The 22553-nt window shown below is 38.3% G+C and overlaps 2 protein-coding genes across 7 annotated transcripts in view; one reads left to right on the plus strand and one right to left on the minus strand.

The window, feature by feature from the left end:
- dazap1 (DAZ associated protein 1) overlaps positions 1–17224 on the minus strand; it is a 40001-nt gene extending 22777 nt beyond the window's left edge. For 5 of the 6 annotated variants that reach the window (XM_084723158.1, XM_084723161.1, XM_084723159.1 and 2 more), the window contains exons 1-4: positions 4878–5016; positions 3655–3695; positions 1219–1385; positions 590–655 (exon numbers count right to left, since the gene is read on the minus strand). In XM_084723158.1, coding sequence (XP_084579284.1) covers positions 590–655; positions 1219–1385; positions 3655–3695; positions 4878–4909 — 306 coding nt within the window. In that variant the 5' untranslated portion in view covers positions 4910–5016. Of the gene's footprint in view, positions 1–589; positions 656–1218; positions 1386–3654; positions 3696–4877; positions 5017–17088 lie in introns of those variants that run through there. The other variant, XM_084723162.1, reaches the window with a different exon arrangement.
- Positions 17225–17308: 84 nt separating this feature from the next.
- gamt (guanidinoacetate N-methyltransferase) lies at positions 17309–22337 on the plus strand. Its single transcript, XM_084723163.1, has 6 exons — positions 17309–17486; positions 18983–19128; positions 19269–19332; positions 20676–20743; positions 21022–21132; positions 22063–22337. The coding sequence occupies exons 1-6, from the start codon at positions 17309–17311 to the stop codon at positions 22201–22203; spliced, it is 708 nt and encodes a 235-aa protein (XP_084579289.1). The 3' UTR covers positions 22204–22337.
- Positions 22338–22553: the final 216 nt, after the last annotated feature.

Here is a 22553-nt window from a genome sequence, read left to right on the forward strand (position 1 = left end):
GTGCTGTTTTGTCATGCACTGTTTCTTTCTCAAAAACCTTAAGCTTAAAGCGAGCTGTGATTTGGATATTCCACTTCTTGTGCAATTTTGATAATGTTTTGTTTAACTGTGTAGCCCTACTTGTTATAATTTCAATATTTAGCATGCTCTTATGGTCTATGACCGCGTCTTTAATCATTTTTGTTACTTTGGTTGCTGTGACCTTGTTGTGGATCAATCCCCAGCCAATACCACAGATCTGCTGATACTGTTGCAGCCCCTTGATCACATATAGAGGTCGATACAAGTCAATTCTTTAATGCTTCTGTGATTTATCAAAACCCCAAACTAATTTGTAGCATTCTCAAAGGTATGAAGGCTGTACACTGTGATTATTTTAAGAAAATTGCACACTGAAGAAAATAAGAAAATGAGAATTAGGTCAAAGTCAGAGTGTTTTTATAAATGAAGCTCAAGGTCTCCTCATGGCCCATTAAAATAAACTAGAGTCCAACCTCAGGAGGAGGTGATGGAGACACTGATGGCCTGAGTCTTATTCCGGCAGAAACGCCTATCCTAGCCTCCCCAGTAGAAATCAGATTCCTCTTACCCAGCCCTCCTTGGTTCGCGACTTTTCAGGTTGCATTCCTCTGGGAGTGCATGGCTTCGGGTCAATCTGACAGCAAAGAGAGAGAAAACGTTTGACATTAGCCCCAAAATAAAGGCACCTTCAAATGTTCTTCTTCACTGAATCCATTACGGCACACTGGCTTTGCCTCACACAACAGTGCAACATATGTACTGGCACACGTGTATTTAAATGTGTGGCCAATAAAATTTTATGCCCCTATCCGCCTCCGTCAACAGAACAAAGGAGGCAATATTTCATTCATGGAGAGCTGACTGTATGGAAGCATTAAAGCCAAGACAAAAAATACATTAACAGCAAGCTTGTTTCTTTTCAGCCATCTCAAGTTTAACCACCAGTTTTGCTAATTTGACTTTGAACAGGTAAGTCTAGTTGTTAAAGCAAATGCCAGACTTTGCAAAAAGCATCATCTGTACTAACATCTGCAGGCAAGAACAACCCAAAGCCAAACTGTAGAGTTCTCCTTGAATAACTTCTAACTACTTTGGATGATGAAATACAGGATGAGGTTTTTCACTTTGCTCGCACAAAGTGCAGGCAGATTACTCGTGCTGATTTGACTATCTACTCCTTTGATTTAAAATACTCACATTTCTTCCATCAAGATTATGCGGCTTTGTCTCCAGCACTGTCCGTACACAATTGGGGTCTTTGAATTTGACAAAGCCGAAGCCTCGCGATTGATTTGTGGTTTTGTCCTTCATGATGACACAATCTACTACTTCCCCATACTGTGAGAAGTAGTTTCTCAGTGTCTCTGAGAAAAGAAAGAAATGACATAACAGTGCTGCTTCATAAAAAATAAGCACAGAACCATACAGAGATATTGAACATGTGAAATCATAATCAAGATATAAAGCCCAGTTTGCCTCGTGAACACAAACAAGTGTAGTCATGACTTATAGAACTCATGCTTTCATTATGACAAATTATGCTAAGAAAATATCTTCAGCACTTCATCCTGCACTAAAACTGTAACTGGGACCAAAAACAGGTGTGGAGAATAAACCACAAGCACCACTCAGGAAAATTACACTACAAGTCATCCAGTGACCTTGATTTTGTCTTACAGCAGAGTGTTGGAAACTGTAGCAACATTTTTTGATGTAAAAACATAAAAAAGTGCAGTCACTTAATGACACTCCTAAGATCAAACAAAGCACTGACCCACTGTCGTGTTACAGAACACTAATGTACACCCAACTACTGTAACGCCCGCACACGCCCACAGAGGCAAGACATGCAAGTTTGAACAAATGAGGACTCACTTTGTAGAGAGAGTTATCGTAATTGCTTTTCTCATTGCTGGGAAGCCCTGAGGCATCGCCAGGGAAACAAGCTGAGAGTTACACTGTGCCGTGGTTCAGATATTAATGTTAACAGAGCTGTTAACACAGGCAAGCCCTTGTGCAAAGTTACACAATGGCCAACCGAGCATGAACCAGTAAAGTGCTTTAGACAAACTACTAGACCATCTCTGGGCAAGTCTGAATGGAGGATAATGTATACACACACCCAGTGTAGACTGTATAATAATGTAGACTACCGCCCATGTTTACAGTGTGCAATGATAATCAGTAAATATCAATCAATCATCACAATGTCATATTCTAAAACTGCATTAATATTATATAATAATTAAGAACAGTGGCCACAAGTAGACTCTACCAACATGGTTTGGAAGACACTGCTTGGGATATATGCAGACTGCAGACTTGAAAAATGTGCAGTACAGCTGAACCAATGCAGTGTTTCAGTAGGGCTATAGCACTGCACTCAAACATATTTCTATGATTTTGTCCATTTATTATCATACCGTATCATGATCATGATATCAAGATGTTAACTGGGGCTACACAATCATATCCTAACCACAATATGCCCAAGTGCAATTATCCAAATCATAAAAGCTGTCCAGGCCTACAAATTTTGTTTTTCAGATTTAAGAAAACATATTTGTTGGGTACAGAATGCAACAAATGTCACAACATCATGATTTCAACTTTTTTTCAGTGAAAATGCACACTTCCATGTAAAAATTATCATTCCCGCTAATCAACAACCATGTCACAATCAGCATAATAATCGCAATATGACTTTTACTATATTGTGCAGCCCTTATATTAATACAGTATCACAACCATGATTTGATACTTTATAAATATCGATATATATATCAGTAGTGTTCAAAAATTAAGAAAATCAACCGAGCTTCTGACATGTATACATCAGTTTCTAGTGGTGTAATAACTAGGGCTGAACAATATGCAAAAAAATATACTGCAATCATTTCAACAGATACTGCAATTGCGTATGGATCACCATTTTAGTGGGAATGGTCATTTTTGCATTTCTTTTTCACACAAATATAAAATTTATGATATGGTTTGTCCCAAACAAGCATGTTCCCTTATGTGGTGCATATGATTTGAAGGCCGGAGCATCACTGCAGCATCATCATGCTTTCATTCATAACGGTGTGTTTTACCGTCATCGAAAGAATGCACTTGGCCTCATTGCCATTTCAATAACATTTTGATTCCATTTTAGTCTTAACACAGCCATATGAGCACATTGTCTTAATGATACAGCAACATGTGAACGATACAATCATTGATATCAGGCAACATCTGCTAAAAAAAATATAAATATTTTAGATTATCATTTGCTAGGCCATATTAGTAATGACTTTTTTGTCACGGTATTATTTTCATGACTGTATGAAAGCACCTACTGTCATATGAAAAATATCATATACTTGATATATCAAAATCAAGGCATAAGTTAAAATACTAAGATTTATATTTTAACAATATTGCCAAGCTTTAACCTACATTCCACATCTAAATAAGACCTGATAAACTATGAAGTTAATTCAACTTTGACAAAGTCCAAACAAGAGTCCCAACAAGCTACCACAATAAATCTCTGCAGCTTCATCTGCATCACCTAGACAAATTCCTGTTAATTAAAACATTTTGTGCATGAAGCAACTAAGCCTTCACAGGTTAAACTGTGTGACTTACCTTGTGTGGTGCTCCAGTCCAATCCACCCACAAAAAGTTTCCTGGAAAGAGTAAATAAAAATTCAGTCAGTCATTGATCTTGACTTTGAGTCAGAGTAAATGATATAGTGTTATATAAGCATCACCACAAAGTCACATACAACAAACATGTTAACAACTGTGGAAAAAAATTGCCTTTCTCAGAGGCCTTTAAAGACTGAAAACACAGAAGTCCAGGTGGAGAAGAAAGAAAGCACAGTTTCAAAGGCATCACAACGATACAGCTGACTAAACAGCCAAGTACACAGATATTACACAACACGCTGCTGCAGTTTAGAGAGATGTACACACACAGCTCCAGTTAAAATGCCCGTGTTTTATGTGACTCATGTTAAAGGTCCAGTCTTGGCTGTGGATGTCACTTTGGTCCTCTAATACTGAATGCAATGGCCTCGACAATAATGGTCTTTTTAAGAACCTCCTGCCACGTAAGTTACCCCGGGACAGAGCCACAGCGTTTAGCAAGCTAACCAAACTGAGTCCAGAGGCTACAGCAGCCACTGTCTACCCCTGACTCCCCCAGCCTTCATCACTGAAACCCCGAGTATTCTCCAGTCAGAGCGGAGCAGAGCGGGGACAGGAGAACGGCTGCCCGGCTGCCTGCATGCGGACCGGTGAATTCGGTTGCTCGCTCCAAAACTGGAAGTTTATCGGCAGTTTCAGTGACACTACTATCAATTTAGCTATCGACTTCATTAATGTTTGATTAAGTATGTACGTAGCGCCTGTGAACAAAGTGTAGAGTTAGTGCAGACGAGGATGCTCCATCCTCCAGCAGTGCCCGCTAAATGTCCTCGCATTGGCGAAGTCAAGAAGAGGAGACTTTCGCTTCGCTGGCAAGCGTTAGCTAGGCTAGCTTCGAGCTAACTAAAAACAGCAGTGAAACAAGTAACTGCACTTTCACACATTACACTGACAAGCTGAGTGACACCACTCCAGACATGCATGGTCTATTCCTCCGTAGGCAGTAACACTAACAACTGAGCTACTTTGATCACTACTTTCACTTTTTGGTCGTCTTTCCTCGGGCTAACGATCTCGCTAAGTTACTACAGCTAGCTTAGCTTGCTAGCTAACATTAGCTGTCAAATGACAGCCTGAGAGACAGCACGCTAACTATAAGTTACAATGCAGTTTATAGTTTCATGCGGCTGCAGTGGAAGGCTTAGTTAAATGGATCTTACCCGACTTCATCTCCGACTAAGTTGTTGTTCATTTCTGAGGCTAAAGCGGGGGACTGTAGGAGCTGTGACCGGCTTATTGCTTCAGTGCTGCCCCTCTCTCTCAGACTGAGAGCGGAGGAAGGTCACTCCGCTTTTTGGTTCAAACTGTTCTGCGCAATGACGACGCTGCAGGGGGCAGCGGCCTTTAAAGGAACATTACACACAACAAGTCCGCAACCACTCCATTCACTATTTTTATCTGTCCCACAGGGGTAGCAACACGCTTTTAAACCCAGAGGTCTTTTTATTTCGCACTTCAGTTCATTAAGCATTCATACCAGGAAATCACTTTAACAAGGAAAAAATCCTCACAACAATAAATAGCTAATTAAAAAAATTTAAACAACAAAAGACAACAATGAAAACAGCCCAATGAAGACATAAGGGGATAACAATACATGCATTGCTATGGTGTGGCCTGTCTCTTAGTGGGATAACAGTAAATGTATTTAGCACCTAAATCAATAGTTTTCATCCTGTTGAAATGATTCTGCCTATAGGTAAGAATAAGGGCTGCAACTATCAAGTATTTTCATCATCAATTAATCTGTCAATTATTTTCTTGGGATCACTAATCAAGTAGAGGTTTGGTCTGTAAAATGTCAAAAAAAAATGGTGAAAAATCACTGATCACTGTTTTCGAAATCCCAAACTGACATCCTCAAATGTTTTGTTCTGTCCAAAACACAAAGATACTCAGTTTACTGTCATAGAAGACTAAAGAAACTATAATATAAACTAGAAAATATTCGCATTTGAGAAGACATTTTTATTAAATGACTGAAAATGATAAAATAGTTGGTGATGAATTTAATAATCAATCAATAATCTTGTAAGCTCTTGTCAGAACACAATTTATGTTGTGTTATTTTATGTCTATATTTAAACAATGAGTCCAATTGAAGACAAGTAGTGGTTGACTAATATGGCTTTTCAAAGGTCAATGCTAATATTTAGAGAGAAGTAGAGTCTATGGCCAATATAGAGAGGATATTTATTATATGTAGTTGATATAGATGATATATATATATAGATGAAATATTTATTAATTAATGAAATAGAAAATACATTAAGTTATTCAGAGGGGATATGGGAATGCAGCATGTCAGAAATGATGTCATTCAGTTGTACATTATAGCAAAATATTTAATGCAACCCAGTGAGGACGTACTGAGGAATTTTAGGTAGGATGCAAGAGTTATAGTACAGGGCTTGGAACCAACTTTTTCACTATTTTTCCTAGAACTCACAAGGAAGAGTGCTAACACACACTGACAGGGCTGCCTGCAGATATGTCTGCAGACATCGTTTGTGCATGGGCCTCGTGAGCGCAGGCATCAGCCGATGACAATTGTCTCAAAATGCAAAATAATTCTGCTTAATTGGCTTAGTGATTAATCAGTTAACTAAAAACAAGATCTCTTTCAAGAGCGAACTGCAATCAGAACACCTGAGTGTAATGTTTCGATGTCAGACATTTTTTGCAACTCATTTTACCTATAGAGAACTTAGTAAAAATAATACAACCAAAACCAGATGTTCCCATGTCAATTAGTAAATTGCTCCTTTATTATATTTCAAAACTGAAAATTTGGTCAGTGGCCTACAAAGAAGGTCATCAGAGCATCCCAGCTTATAATATCAAAGGGAGTCCTCCTGTATTTGCATGCATGTGCACAATAAATTTCATGCAAATCCAGCCATTACTTTTTTGTTGCTAAAAACAGGACTGAGATGATCACACTGACTGAGTTAATAACTCACCACACAAGTGAAGTGACAAGCATTAAACAGTGACATTTGAATCATGAAATGCAAATCTAAGTGACAGAGGTGACACATAATGTAGTGTGATTAAATAACACCTTTCAGGCACAATACCCATTAATTTTCTTTTAAAAATAGTCTGTGACAACATGAGCAACTTAAGTCTGGGTGTTCTACACAATATAAAGTGTGTAAAACTGCGCTCATCTTAACAAGCCATAGATACACAATAGTGTCCATGAATAGAGAACCAAACAACTTCCAGATACTATGTTAATTTTTGGACAGAGGCAACAGATCTGAAGAAAACAGTGACTGTGTCATTTTAACACCATTAAAAAAAAAACATCTTCACCATCACTTTTTCAGACTGTCAGATTCCTACATTACCAGCACCTGTTTTATCTCCAGCTACAGGAGGAAAGTTAGAGTGGCAGCTCCCTGATGCCAAAAATTAAATGTATGCACATCCTAATGAGATGTATCGATACGCAAGTGCTGCGTCGATTTTTTTCTGATTCATGTTCAGCTTTTTACTGATACAGACCGTCTGAACCGATGCACTCATATCTTACACATTAAAGTCTGATGCAAAGTCTGATAGCCTGGCTTCTACGTGCCTCTAATGGTTAGTCTGAATACTTCATAGTTCTGTTTATTTTTATAACAGCAGCACGGCAAGACAGCACACCACAAGGCAGCTGGATCACAAGATCATGCAAGAATCCATCTTGCCAGGCTTCAAGTTATCCATTTGCATCCACACCAAAGGCTGTGCAGCTAATCAGCATCCTAGGAGAGACTACTGGCAACTACAGGTGTGGTCAACAAGAAGCGTTCATGGAAGCGACAAACAATGGTGGCTCCTGAAGAGGTTAGCTTAGATGCTGTGATAGCATCAGTTATGTCCTATCTGGAGAGTAATTCCTCATTGAAACAAGAGCAAAGAACAGCACTGAAGGCTTCTCTCAATGGAAAAGATGTTTTCACTTTACTCTCGACAGGCTTCAGCAAGACTTTGATTTACCAACTGGCTCTGCTGGTTGATTTGATTGGTTAAAGTTAGCTCATGTTAGAGGTGATGAGACAGATGGTTCAGCCAACCACCTGCCAATTTGAAAATGCACACACTGGAGTTGGAGCTCAGTCACTGCCTGCCCTCAGCCTGCCAGGCACCATTAACATAACCATTAAAAACATTTATTCCTCTAAAACATTACTAAAAATTTCTTAAGACTCAAACAGACAAGTCATTCAGCAAACATTCAGTACAGTAATTGGAACTCTTATTAATGTCAAACAGGTATACAAAAACAGTAATTCCAGCCAGAACAGAAATTTTAAAGGACACTGTGGCAATGTGATGACATGATTATTTTATGATTCACTACAGCAAATATATTATATATTGCTCCTTTAATATTCTCATCTTTGCTCTTGCAATGAAGAGGTTTTAAATGGGGATCATTAAAGTTTTATCACCAAACAACCAAACAGCCTTCTCTTACAAAAATGTGCTTTAAAAAAAAGGACTAAACCTTTTCATGAAAATTACGTTTTTAGGGTATAAAAACATATACGAAGGCTTTCACATTCAGAATAATACCATTCTACTAGAGAGGAAAACTCATATTGTGTTAGAAAAACATACTGAGGGTGTGAGAGCAGCCCTCCAGCACACTTTTCAATTTGAATAGTTTAACATCCTATCATAGATGTTTTATTGAATTAACGCCCCAACACTTCCTGAAGGTTCAACAATACCTGCATTCAAGACATGTCAGATTCAGAGAAAAATGTTCTGCCAGATGGGAAAAAACATTCATATCAGCCTCTACTGGTACCAAGAAGTAGGACATTTCTCATAGACTCATATATCATCACTTGTAGCAGAGAATCTACTAAAGTTGGCTTCCTTCAGTTGCAAGGTCCTTGGGAGGATCTGTTAATATAAAATACACTGTATACTACTTAACTGTGACAACTAGACCAGCACATTCATATAAATACTGTCCATTCGTCCATCTAATGTGTCATTTAAGGCATATACAAAATCAATTACGTAGCTTTATGCAATGATTGTCAAGCTAATTAACAATAAAAACAGAAGTACACAGGTATCCTTTAGATGTATTCCCCAAGCTCATACAGAACTCCCAGTGGGGAATATAAATGTCAGAATGAGATTCACTCTGTCACTCAGTGTAATATTTGTATATGAAGGATGTTCTTGTTCTCCTTATCTTTTTAACGTCATTTTTGGAGGACAAAATGAGGTCACACATCAGTACGTCAAGTATTGTAACAGACTCCCCACTGGGACTGGAGTCCATCAAAACAGGGTTTTCAAATTACAATGTACGTCGGAAAAACGGCTTGATCATGTTTCTCAGAGGAGACTGGCTCACCTGAAATGGGTCCTATATTGTCAAAGTAGAGCAGGAGGAGGTGGTGTTAGGATGGTGTGATTACCTCATGTCCTCTAGATTGTTAGAAACTGTTTCAGTGGGTTTAACCTGTAGCAATCATAGATTAACTGTTGGTTTATAATCAATAATACTGTCATGTTCATCTACAGTAACGCCAGTCAGAGCTGCTTCTGTTACTGTGGTTCTTAGCTTCTCCCAGCACTGTTTCTGGGTGTGAACAGTGTTCAGCTCGCTAGGAGGAGATTTTCAGATAAACCTTATTTTGCTGCAAGTACATGACCAATCAGAAATATTTAGTGTTGCAAGCTCCATCTCTATTTCCTGTACTTTTGGAAATAACTACACCATGCAAAGAGCTCATACAAAAGCCTGGGTGGTTGGTCGTAACATTACTTTAAGGCAGGATTTGTTGGCAAAATTAAAGTGACGAGGACACCAAATTATATGCTGGTTGTGTGTGGACAGGTTTGTACAGATTTTTTTTTTTATTTTATGACAGCATTGAGGACTTGCGATGTGATCTGCATTTGTAGAACAAAAGGCTCAGTTACAGGGAACCCTACCATGTCAGCAGCAAGTATATGTGAGACAAATTAAGATATGATGTATACAAAGCCAAACCAGTAAAATGCAAAATGCAATGCAAAATGAGTCAGTGGTTACAGAGTTGAGTAGCTTTTAGCACTTTTCAAATTTGGTTTTAAAGCCACTGATAGAAATGTATCTCGCTGTGAAAAAAGGAGCCAGTTCAGATATTTTCCCTCACATATGGCACAGATACAACATTTTCCAATCAGTGGGTCATATCTTATAATTAAAATCTGATGTGGATAAGTGCTACAGTTCATTTCAGATCCCAGGGCAACTGACCTACAGACAACACTACAGTCTGTATGGAGAAACTTTCATGAAATTTAATATTGTCTTGTACATCTGAGATGATATAAAACCATAAAACCACAAACTACAACTGCCCTAAATTATTTCTCAAGCTTGAGCTCCACTGCCTTTGAAAAAGGACAGCACCCTCTTCCTGTAGTGTGCTGTACAGCAATCCAGCAGGTTTCCCTCCAAATCTGAGCTGATGACACCATATCTCGACTGGGGGACTGCACCAACAGGAGAACCAGTAAAAATGCCACCATCAACACGGGTCAAACTGTGTCCACCAACCTGCAGTTTCCCCACACATCTGCACGGCATCTGAGTGAACATGGGTTACTACAGCAACTATAGAGTCACCACAGACTGACTATACTGACTCTGTAACTTAAGTACTAACACAAAAGAGGGTCCATTCACCCAAACACACACAAGAAAGCAGTTTCTCACTGGTGGTATCTAGTCATGCAGACAGGTTTTTTATGTTTACAGGCTTTGAGATATCCATGTCTCAAGATTTATGTCACTACCCTAACCCAGTGGAGACAAATAACATTTCGTTTATGATTATCACAGCAACATCTCTTTCTAAAGACAATCTCATAATAACTCTTCTAGATAATTCACTGTTTCACAAACAAGAACCCCATGCATTAAAGTACCTGTTATTTGCATTAAACATGTTTTTAGATGTTTAAACAGAAAAAGAAAACAGAAAATATTTATGGAACTGAAATTTTTGTGACCGTCTCCTTTTTTTGTATTTTTTTTTTTATTTTAATATGGAATTTTTAACTTTAAAGTCCATCCAAAAGTATTCGAATGATATTATTCACATTAGATTATATTTTTATAATCCAATGGATCATGTAACTAATTAGAAAATTGGCATTTAATTTGTATTCAGTACTTGACTAAATATCAAAGTAGTCTGACCCAACCCTGGTAAATACGTGAAATATAATTAACGATAAGCCGTTAAATGGGTGCTGAAGTAAGTCTGATCTGTTGAAATGGGTCGGTTTTGCTGTGTGAATACAAAAAAATGCTGATTTCACTTTTGCACATGCTTCTGTAAGTGTTTGACATGCTCGACTTTAAAGGGATTCCGATATGGATGTATTGAAATTTGTTATTTGTTAAGTCCCCACATCTTACCTATTCAGGTTTGACAGGGAAATGTAAACTGTAATCTCTTCAATACATGTGGTTTAAATTTTAGCATCAACAGATCACATGATCTACACAGTGGTGTACAATAATGATGCCCTATATCTTGTTAAACAAACAGTCCCAGTCTATCTTGAGTTGTACTGATATAACCTGCTATCTGACCAACTGCTGGTGTATTGACTTATTCTCTCTTCATTACGGCAGCACGTAGTATAACACCCTGTAATTCTATAATTTGGGAGGACAGAGAGTTTCCTTCTACTTCCTCACTGTGCATATCTCTATTTTCATAAAATGTATAACATTTCATTTTGATTTAATTGGGGTTGGGGGATTTGCTGCAATCATCAAAGCCTGTTTAGGCACATTTTCATTATTTGTGCTGCCAAGTGAGAGATATCTGAGTAAAAACTATCACATGTTGTATAGCAGCTACCACTAGAGGGCTGCTGTCCATGATATGTCTCTATTGGAAAGCCTATTTTGGAAAATATGATATAACATGAATATGTGTAATGTGGCTCTAAACCCAATATTTAATTTGTCATAAACCTGATATAAAGCATCAAGAAATAAATAATATGATGACAAATGGCATACCATATTTACAGTTGAGGACAAAATTATTACCCCCCCTATGAAATTTAAAGGTTTTTTTTCAAAATTTTCCCAAGTGTTTTTTTAACAGAGCAAGGAATTTTCAACATAGCATTTCTAAGCATACTAGTTTTCTTTAGAAAACATACATTAGTTCTATTTGCACACAATAACAGTATTATTTCAGAAAAAAAACAAAAATTACCAGGGTCTATATTATTAGCACCTTATGAAGTTACCTTTTTATTGAGACATAGCACAAACCAAACTTTGTAATGGTCAAAGCTTGTAAAATCAAGTTCAAACTGAGGGTTATCTTCCAATTTACACATAGTATAAAAACCAGTAAGAGTTTGAGCTTTCACTTGAGAAAGCATCATGCCAAAAACAAAAGAAATCAGTTTAGACTTGAGAAAAAGAATTGCTGATGCTCACAAAGCAGGAGAAGGACATACAAAGTTATCACAGTGTTTCTTAAGTGTCAAGAACTGGAGTGAGAAGTATCATCAAGAAATTCAAAGAGAGCCACACACTACAGGTGTAGTCAAACAAGTCTGTCAAACGTAGGAAGTAAAATATTTCAAGGACTCTGGAAAGAAAATTAGTGAGAGATGTGTCTAAAGACCCCAAAACAACTGCCAAGACACTAGTGAATGACAAGTCGGGAATTGTGATCTCAAAGAAGACGATCACTAGAGCCCGGCACAGGAATGGACTGCGAGGTTGCAGACCAAGAAAAACTCCTCTACTGCAGAAGAGACACCTTCAAGCCAGACTGAAGTATGCCAAGGACAACCTAGAGGATGATTATGCATACTGGAAGCGTGTCCTTTGGTCAGATGAGACAAAACTAGAGCTCTTTGGCCATAGAGACACTGCTGATGTTTGGAGAAAGAAGGGAGAGGTGCAAAGAGCACCGTCCCCACAGTGAAACGCGGTGGTGGGAGTATTATGCTGTGGGGATGCTTCAGTGCATCTGGAACGGGGAATCTTGTCAAGGTGGAAGGAATCATGAAGAAAGAAGAATATGAGTCTGCTGAATATGTCAGCAGCAAAACTGAGTCTGGGTCGTCACTTTGTCTTCCAACGACCCAAAACATACATCACTCCTGGTGAAGAACAACCTCCAGAAGACCAAAGTGAACGTTATTGAGTGGCCTGCACAAAGCCCTGACTTGAATCCCATTGAAAATCTGTGGGGTGAACTGAAGACCAAAGTCCATGCCAGAAGACCATCAAGTCTGGAGGAGCTTGAGAGATTCGCCAAATAAGAACGGGCTGGAATTCCTCAGGAGACATGTCTGAGACATTTTTGACAACTACAACAAACGACTGCAGGCTGTTATCCAGCAAAAAGGATACACAATTGACTATTAGCATTGGGGGGATAATAATTTTGACCCTGGTAGTTTTTGGTCTGTGAAATAATGTTGTTTCTGTGTGCAAAGTAAAATAATGTAAGCACCCAAAATAAAACTAGGATGTTTGGAAAAGCTGTGTTACAAATTCCTTGCTGTTTAACTGCACTTGGGAAATACCTAAAAAATACATTTTCATAGTGGGGGGCTAATAATTTTGTCCTCATCTGTATATACCATATTTAACTACAGCAGCTCTACAAGTGTGTGCAGTGAGTATCTAACCCTTATTTATTTATTTTTTTTTTTTGTTAAACTGTACTTCAGTACACAAAACTATTCCTGAAGACTATTCACTTCTAGGATTTATTTTTAAATGATAACCATCTTTTTTATGTATATGTTGTATTGTCTTTTGTTATACCTTAAGCAAAAGTACAATAAAAAGTTGATCACAAAAAATGATAACCATCTCATTTTGGGCCCAAAGTCATATTACGTTCTGGAAGATGTGATTCACATTTTGTTTCTTTGATATAATTTCCGTAGGTGAAATCTGTTGGAATGTGAATTGAAAAACACGAGAGAACTCTGAACTGACTGATAATGAAAAGAGAGATTATCTAGCCTCTTCTGTCCTTTGACTCTGTTTGCCGGACATTACCTTTCAAATGAGCAGGCGGACAGAAGAATGCTGAAGACAGCAGGTAATGAAGGATGGGGAAACCTGTGATGAAACACGTCACGTAATAAGTTAACTAGTCTCATACCGAGATAAATGTGTAAGAGTCTAACAAAGAGACAACGAGAGTGCATGTTTTGCCCTTCAGTTTGGACATTTTAGAGGCATACTCAAACAGAAACAAAAATTATCCCTAAAAATATGTGACAAGGAGAAACTATAAATGCTACTGAAATATTATAATGTCATTATGTGAAATTAATATTTAGATATCAGAAGAGACTTATATCGTGTTAATTTTAGGAGTTATAGAGTGGTATTTTGGGTGTTCTTAATTAGTTCTTGAAGTGCTTACAAACAAGGGGTCAATGTTTTTTTCAGGGCCGATGTCCAAACTGGCATATGACAATATCTACAGTGAAACATGAACAATGATATTGTTATGGGGGTGTCCAACACACTTCCTTGTGGCAGGTTTAAAAGGGTCTTTTTACTCCACACTACATGTCCAGAACTTTGTTATGTTCAGCTGCCGAAGCCTGAAACAAAGTTATCTGGCTAGCTAAACTGAGGAAGCTAAGCTAAGAAAACAAGAGCACAAATAACAACAGCAAGATTGAAAGCCACCAATGTAACTGAGAATCTTGTATTCACCTAAGGTCAGAGATGTATTTGCTTTTAACTACACATTCACATGCGCGTCATGGCTGTGGCTTATCCTACATCAGTTTGGGGCGATGCTTGTGTACGTCTTCAGAAATCAACGCTATATATATATATGTGAATGCATGCATGGGGTTATATCAGAACTAGCCAATAATCTGTCAAGTATTTTGTTTTTAATCTTTCTTTGATATGTTATGTTGTTTGAATTGTTCTTTTAACTGTATTTAACTGCTTCAATATATTTTGCATTGTGATCAGAGATATAATTTTATTAGTATTTATTTTCTATGTTTTGATAATCACAGTTAGTCGAACTCCTTGTTTTTATGTGTGAATAAAAACAGGACACTATTTTTTAGATACATGTACAACAACGCAAATCCGGGTCTCAGGATGTGTTTTGCACTTATTTATCCATCATGTGGTGTTGAGTGCTAATCCAAAGTAGAGAAGGAACAGCAAAGGCACATTGACCTTTAGGTTTTACTTTAGACCTTGGACCAGTTAACAATCCCCGGACCTGAGTGTCTTTACGGTGGTGTGAAGGGTTAAAAGCCATATAATGCTTTTTAAGTCCTATTATGCATTGATATAACTGATATCCTTGACAGTACTGTTATTGAAATCACTGGAAATTATCCCAGTTAGGTTTCACTCTCGTCTGCCCGAGTAGTTCTGCAATTCAATACCAACATTTACCGAAGTGGGACATTTCCTGGAGCTAAATCTCATCAAAAGGTTTCTGATGGGCTTTTTGGGGTCTGTGACATGACAACGTTTGAGAACTGCAGAAAAAAGAGTAATGGTTTATTGTTTCCTGTGTCAGAGTGCTGTGGTTGCTGCACGAATGTGAGCTTCTGTGGAAATAAGTATTATTCAAAGGCAGTGCGAGTGAAGAGCCTCATGTAAGAGTGGTAGGTGGATGAAAACCTGCGATTTGATGAGGACCCTCACTGAGGAGCCGGTCCCACTCAGCTTCACCTAATGGGACTGAAGTGGATGATGGGTAACCAGGGCAGAGGGGCTGTGAGGATGATCAGATGATACATTTTTTGACTGTCGTTCTGTCTCATTGTGCACTGAGTCATATCATACATAGGAAAAGGCTAAGTGACATTAAAAAAAAGAGAAACTGTGGTTTATTAGGGGATTGGGGCAGAGTGGGACTTTTTAGGTCACCTATCATTTGAAGTGAAATATTTGACACCCTACATAAAAAATTTAATGAAATTAAAAATGATCATACTACTATTCCCACTGTCTCAGCATGTCTATATTCAATTAAGTGTTTAGTTTAAAAAAATGTGGCAAATAGCAGAAAATGTCCATTACATATCCCCAGAGCTGATGACATCTTAAAATGTCTTGTTTTGTAGTTTACAATCATAAAAAACTAAGACAAACCAAAAATGAGAATGAGAAAACAGTAAATATTTGCTACTTTTGCTTGAGATAGGAATTAAAAGATCAACCAATTACTGTAATATTTGCCAAATAATTTTATATAATTGTCTAATTAACTTGAAATGCCCTTAATTAGAATTTCTTATTATTCCTACAAGAATGTATAATGTCTCAGCGTTAAACTAAATAAAATATTTTATATTCTGTCATGGTCATCACACTCTTGTGATCTGCAGCATCTGTGGTAATCAGTTAATACCCCTGCAGAAACTTAAAAAGGCCTGGTCAAGGAAAAGGCCTTGCATCAGTTGTGTTTGCACACAGAGGAGGAATATATTTTTGCACAGAAGCAGGAGTGTCTGTCCAAACAGCTGTAAAAACAGGTGCATTTACAAGGCAGTTTTAAAGGTAAAAACATTTAGGGCAGTAATACAAAAATCTTTCATAAATATAGCAGCATTTAATGCCTCTAACAAAGGTTTTTGTAATGTTACAAATCCAGTTCATCAAGCTGCTCAAATAATGTTATGCAATACGAGTAAATGTATGTGTGAACAAGATCCAGCTAGTGCAATGGTCAACTTCAGCTGTCCATGCCAAGGCTCAGAGAGCAGAAAAAAGCAGAGAGCTCTCACTCTGCTGCGAGTTATGGGTCCCACACAAACAATCCACTGTCTAACTACTCCAAACAGAAAACACCTTTTGACGAGGCGATCCCAGTCTCCAGAGCTTTTAAGAGAGCACTGATTGGTTATCGTGCAGAGAGATACATGAAAGGATTGATAACTAATCCTGTCCAATAAAACTACAGCAAGGTGGTAGTTACTGCTAACATTAGCTACACAGAAAAAACACTAATTTTAGCTACACAGACCAACTGCTAATGTTATCCACACAGACTGACACTGTACACTGGACACTGTAATCCAAAAGTAAAGTAATCAAGTTACATTACTTTAATACTGTGATACTTAAATCAGATTACTACATTTTTCAACAGGTAATTAGTATCTATCAGAGTACATTTTTAAAGTAATCCTCCCAAGCCTGACTATACACTGGACAATGGCATCTGCAGTATGAGGAACAACCAGGTTATATCATCCAAATCCAAAGGAATAAAACTTTTTTTTTTTGTCAAAAAAGCCCCACCTTTTTGTGTGTCAAAAAAAAGGGGGGGGGCAACAATTAAATGAAAGTGACCAGTTATTTACCACTGAGTGAACCATCATCTCTCCGGAGGATCTTGGGCGTCACCACAGCTCCTTCTCTGGGAATGTTGACCCGTAGAGGAACTCCCGCGGTGTCAGCACTTCTGAACCCGATATAAACCGCCGCCTCTCGCCTCTCACCCTCTTCTGTGTGGAGACACTGTCTGCCAAACCGTTTATCCGAACCAAACAACCACCACTGCCTCCTCCACATCAAAACAACATGACCACCGCTGCTCAGCCCATATTCTCAAAGGGAGAGGACTGTAAGGCCTCCTGGCACGATGCTAACGCCGGCTACAATGAAACCGACACACACCTGGAGATCATGGGCAAACCCGTGATGGAGCGCTGGGAGACCCCGTATATGCACTCTCTGTCGACCGTTGCAGCCTCAAAAGGTAAAAGTGGCAGTTTTGAGAAACGAGGAATCCATTATCGGACACCCCGTTCTTTTGAAGGCAGTGTCCGACATTGAACTTCGACCACTGAATGCACCCCAAAAACCTGATTTACAAGCGTAACTAGATAACGCCACTGAGCGTCATAATTAATTGTAAACCGTTATATGTCACTATTTATATACTACTTATAATTTTTAAAACCGTTTTAAAAAATTTGGAAGTTTTGTTTGCTGTCAGAATTGCACATAAATCAAGCAGATATTCACTGCCCTGAGCTATTCATTACACAACCTAAAATGTATAGAGAGGTGTTAAAAAAATGTTTGAAAATGTTGAAGGGCTTTACATTTATATTTACATACATATACATTTACTTTATCAGCAAAAACAAAACACAGTCCAACTGTTTTCATGGAAGTTGAAAAACTAGCTTTTTAAATATATGCACTGATGAAAGATTATGCAGTAGTTTGTTTTGGGGTTTTTTTTTTTTTATCAAAATGGGGAATAATGAGTTTTTACACACGTTTTGGCCTTTTCCTTCATTTTTTGGTACATGATCTGAAGGACACGTGTGCAAGTATGAGCAGCATGGTGCTCGGTGCTCTGTGAATACTACAGCAGCTGTTACTCTACTCATGGGAACCGGCCAAGAAGTCTGCAGGGAGAAACAGCTCATCTGCTCTTAGCTTTATGTGAAAATAGACTGATCCACACACCCTCGCAGACATGTGGGAAGGGACAAGCATGTGCACTGTAACTGTCTAAATGCACATTATTGCACATTTGTCTTGCACCTATGCAGAACATGTATCACTGAGACTTCTCGACACTGTAGATGCATTGGTGTTGATGATGTGCACTAATCTACATTTTGCTGCAAATATATCCAAGATACACGCTTGGCGATCACAATATATTTTGATTAATTCCTACCTTGCAAGTTCAAATTGATTTTGCAAACATTCACTGATAGCTCTCTGACAAATCCAACATGCAAACACCACAAATGTAAAGACACATGGTTTTAAAGCAAATGGTCTTGGACAGTGTCAGTCTTCACATATTATTTATTTTTTTTGTTTTTGCTTGCTGTTACATGCAACAGTTTTGACCATGACCTTTTTAATTTGTGTGCAAATGTAAAATGTCACATGCAGTTTAAAGACAGTATACAAAAAGACTGGAACTAAAATGTCGATATATTACACTGACCTGCTGATTAAAGGCCCAGTAAATCATGATGAAGGGGTCAAGCAACAACAAAATAGCCTTTACCCCTCGTCTATTTATATACCTCTCTGAAAGGAAATGAAACCCTTTGGCCTTTCTGTCCACCACATGTTACAACCAACTGGCTTTCCCTCCACACCCAACAAAGAGTCAAAACTTAATCCTTAAACAACTAAAAATCTGAGAATAAAGTCTGTGGTCCTGCTACTCCCATGTTTTGGAAAATGAATGTTGTGTTTTGTTGTGTTTTTGTCTGGTAGGAGGTCGGGTTCTGGAGATCGGTTTCGGCATGGCCATTGCCGCCACAAAAGTCGAATCTTTCCCCATCGAGGAGCACTGGATCATCGAGTGCAACGACGGCGTCTTCGCCAGACTGGAGAACTGGGCCAAGTCTCAGCCACATAAGGTCAGTACGCCCGAGTAATTAATCGACAGGCCAATAAAATCTGCCTTTATTGGTTTATTGCAGATATGCTTGCTTGGAACCTGCCCGCAGGTCTAGTTTATAGATACAGATGAGTGAAGCTGGTGTTTATGTTGCTGCAGGTTGTCCCTCTGAAGGGCCTTTGGGAGGATGTTGTTCCCACCCTCCCAGCCAACCACTTTGATGGTAAGAGATCAAACCAGATGTGGGGGAAATTTGGTCACATGCAGTTTTGCTTGATGCATAACCCTGAGTTTACAGAGTAATATTTTTTTGAAGACAATCAGAGCACACAGTTGGTAGAAATTTAAAAAATATGTTTACGTAGATTTTTCTTTAACCATATACCCTTCATCAGGGCTGCACAATTAATCAAAACAAAAGTACTGTAGTGCTGCCGAGATGCGCTGGCCTACAGATCCAGATGAAAGAAAACGTGTTTGTTTGGTACGACAACAAATGTCACATCATCACGATTTTAATAGTTTGAAAGACGAGAATGAAAATTGTGGCGCAAAAATGATCATTCCAAATGTGAATCATCCCTCAATCGCAATTTCTTTCAAAATAATTGCATTATGATTTTTTTTTTCTTTTAACCCTATTGTGCAGCCCTACCTTTCATCAACATCTGACAAGTGGCATCGGTTTCTACATCAACATAAAAAAAAAAAAAAAACATGGTTTGGGCATTCAGTTTAAGTTACCGATTCCTAAAAATCAGTGTGAGGATGCATAATCCATTCAAAGGTCCTCAAAGTTTCAACCGATGGTGTCTGAGAGTTCAAGTTTGATGAGCCATTGTCCTATTTCACTACTTGCTGGATCAAACATTAAAGGTATTATGTGAAGCAATTTCCACATGTTAATCACGTGGTATTTGTCAATGTGTGAATGCCTTATAACGTAACTTATGAGTCTTTGTCTTAACCTACTCAGCCAGGAGAATTGCACATATTGTATGAGCCTTGTAACACTCATCTCAGTTTAGCCAGTGCTATTCTACAAAATGCTTTAAAGGACGAGATACTTTCCATCATTAAAGTATGCCAAGTAAACCCCAAAATGTTCACAAAACAAGAAAAGAGACCACCGTCATTATGGTTATCTGGCTAACGATAACTTAGTTCAGTGTTGCCACTGGTAACGGTTATCTGTGGTGATCAGCGTTTAGCACAAGTCTGGCGTGAAGAACGCAGGAGACACTCAAAGAATCAGAATTGAGAATTGTTTTGCAGAATCAGAATCATTAAATCCAAACGATATCACCACAACACACCAGCCTGACTTTACTTAACTCATCTATCAATACATTGCTGGTCGATAACGTTCAGTCTTGTGTATGTGACATCATCGTTTTTCCCTGCATGCTCGCTTGCTGACTACAGTTCACTTAATGGCCACCATTGTCATAAGGGTTCTTAAAATTCCACATGGTATCTTTTTAAGAAGCAGTAAAATGCATATGGAAAACTTGATGATTTACTTGTTGTATGCAGACTGCTAACACTGCGTCCCTCCTCTCTCAGGGATCCTGTATGACACATACCCTCTGTCAGAGGAAACATGGCACACTCACCAGTTTGACTTCATTAAGGTAGGTTGCTAAAACCCACACACAACACAGCAGAAAGTTACCCAGCGACTCCTGAAAAGATTAACATTCTGGAGGAGGATAATCACTGGATACTTGGAATTGTTTGCATGAAAAGTGAATTGCACAAAGTATTATTAACTTTAGTGGAAAGACATTGGAATCAGTCATATATCATGCTTCATATGGTGCACATACTGAAGCCTGCCTGTCTTCGTTAGGTGATGTCTTGAGGAGTAGAGGACTGATCGATCTGGTGTCGTGTCTGTGTTTGTCTGCAGGGTCACGCTCACAAGTTGCTGAAGTCTGGCGGCGTCCTCACCTACTGCAACCTGACCTCCTGGGGCGAGCTGCTCAAGACCAAATACGACAACATTGAGAAGATGTTTGAGGTTGGTCTTCAGTTACCCTCCATACTTTGTTTATGCAACAGATATTTTGTGAAAGTGTAAAAACACTACATGGTGGCTGTTTTAGGGGAAACAAAAGATGATGTAGCATTTAGAGTGTTTTTAAAACAATCAACACATTTTATGTTTCCTAATTCAATGCTACATACTAACAGTATTTCTACTTTATACTATGAATTATAGCCATGGTTTTCAAAGTGGGGGCCTCAGCAAATTGCAGGAAAGATGACAGGGAATGTTTAAAAAATGAAATATTGTTTTTAATTTTTTTGTGTGTTATTATAAAATACATTTATAGTGTACATCTTATTAAAAAGTAATTGTTACCACATTAATACAAGTAAGGAAATGTATTCATAAGGTTTATTTTGTTTGTTTACATTTTCCCTAAGTACTGTCAGTGGCTTATTAAAGACGCGTTACAGAAGGCGTGTCCTGGCCATAAGCTATTTCTATTTGGGGGTCCTTAGCATAGAAGAGTTTGGGAACCCTTTGATAGTATACTGGTGTTTTTCCCATTTAGTGTAAAAGAAAACAACATATTTAAAAACATATTCAAGCATCACAAAGAGAAAGAAAATTGTCCTTGTCGTTTTGGTGCATAACAATAAACATAGTAAGAAGAAAATACTGCAAGTATGAATAGAAAATTGTGAATCGTGAGCATGTGTTCTCTGATTGCTCTTGTCTCTGGAGTGTATAGTGTGTTTCAGCAGGACAGTTTAGATTAGATTTCGTTGATTGACATTTATCCAGGGAGCACTCAGTGCACATCTGCATCAGGGTTGAGCTGAGTGCAGCCTGAATTACGTGCAGCGATAATTTCAAGGTTAATGATAAACACGCTGAAGTGACCAGATAAAGCAGCAAGCCGCTTTGCAGTGACCAACTCCGTCTGTTAATGATTTTCAGGAGACCCAGGTGCCTCACCTGGTCCAGGCCGGCTTCAAGAGGGAGAAGATTAGCACCACCACCATGGACATTGTACCACCCAGTGACTGCAAATACTACTCCTTCAATAAGATGATCACTCCCACCATCGTCAAGGAGTAAAGTTCAAACATGCAGCTGCAGCCACTTTTTTTTTTTTTATAGTGATGCGCCTTCTCAGATAAACCTACTGACCTCCTCATTCTGTTTATTTCATTCTCTGCCATATTTCAATAAATCAAGTCCGTACAAACTCACTTTACAAGGTGTTTCCATACATTTATTTCATCATATTTTGTTTTCTTATGTGGTTCAATTTCAAGATTTCATGCTATTTAGTACAGATTAGCCACCTGATCTGAGTTAAAGCTTTAGTGTTCAGTGTGGTTGTGTAGCAGACTGCTACATTAGTCCACTGATAGATTTTAGTCTCACAGCAGCAAATATCTGAGACAACAGCAGACTGAAACCAC

This window comes from Lutjanus erythropterus, chromosome 7, assembly GCF_056507025.1.
Source record: "Lutjanus erythropterus isolate fLutEry1 chromosome 7, fLutEry1.hap2, whole genome shotgun sequence".
Taxonomy (NCBI): domain Eukaryota; kingdom Metazoa; phylum Chordata; class Actinopteri; order Lutjaniformes; family Lutjanidae; genus Lutjanus; species Lutjanus erythropterus.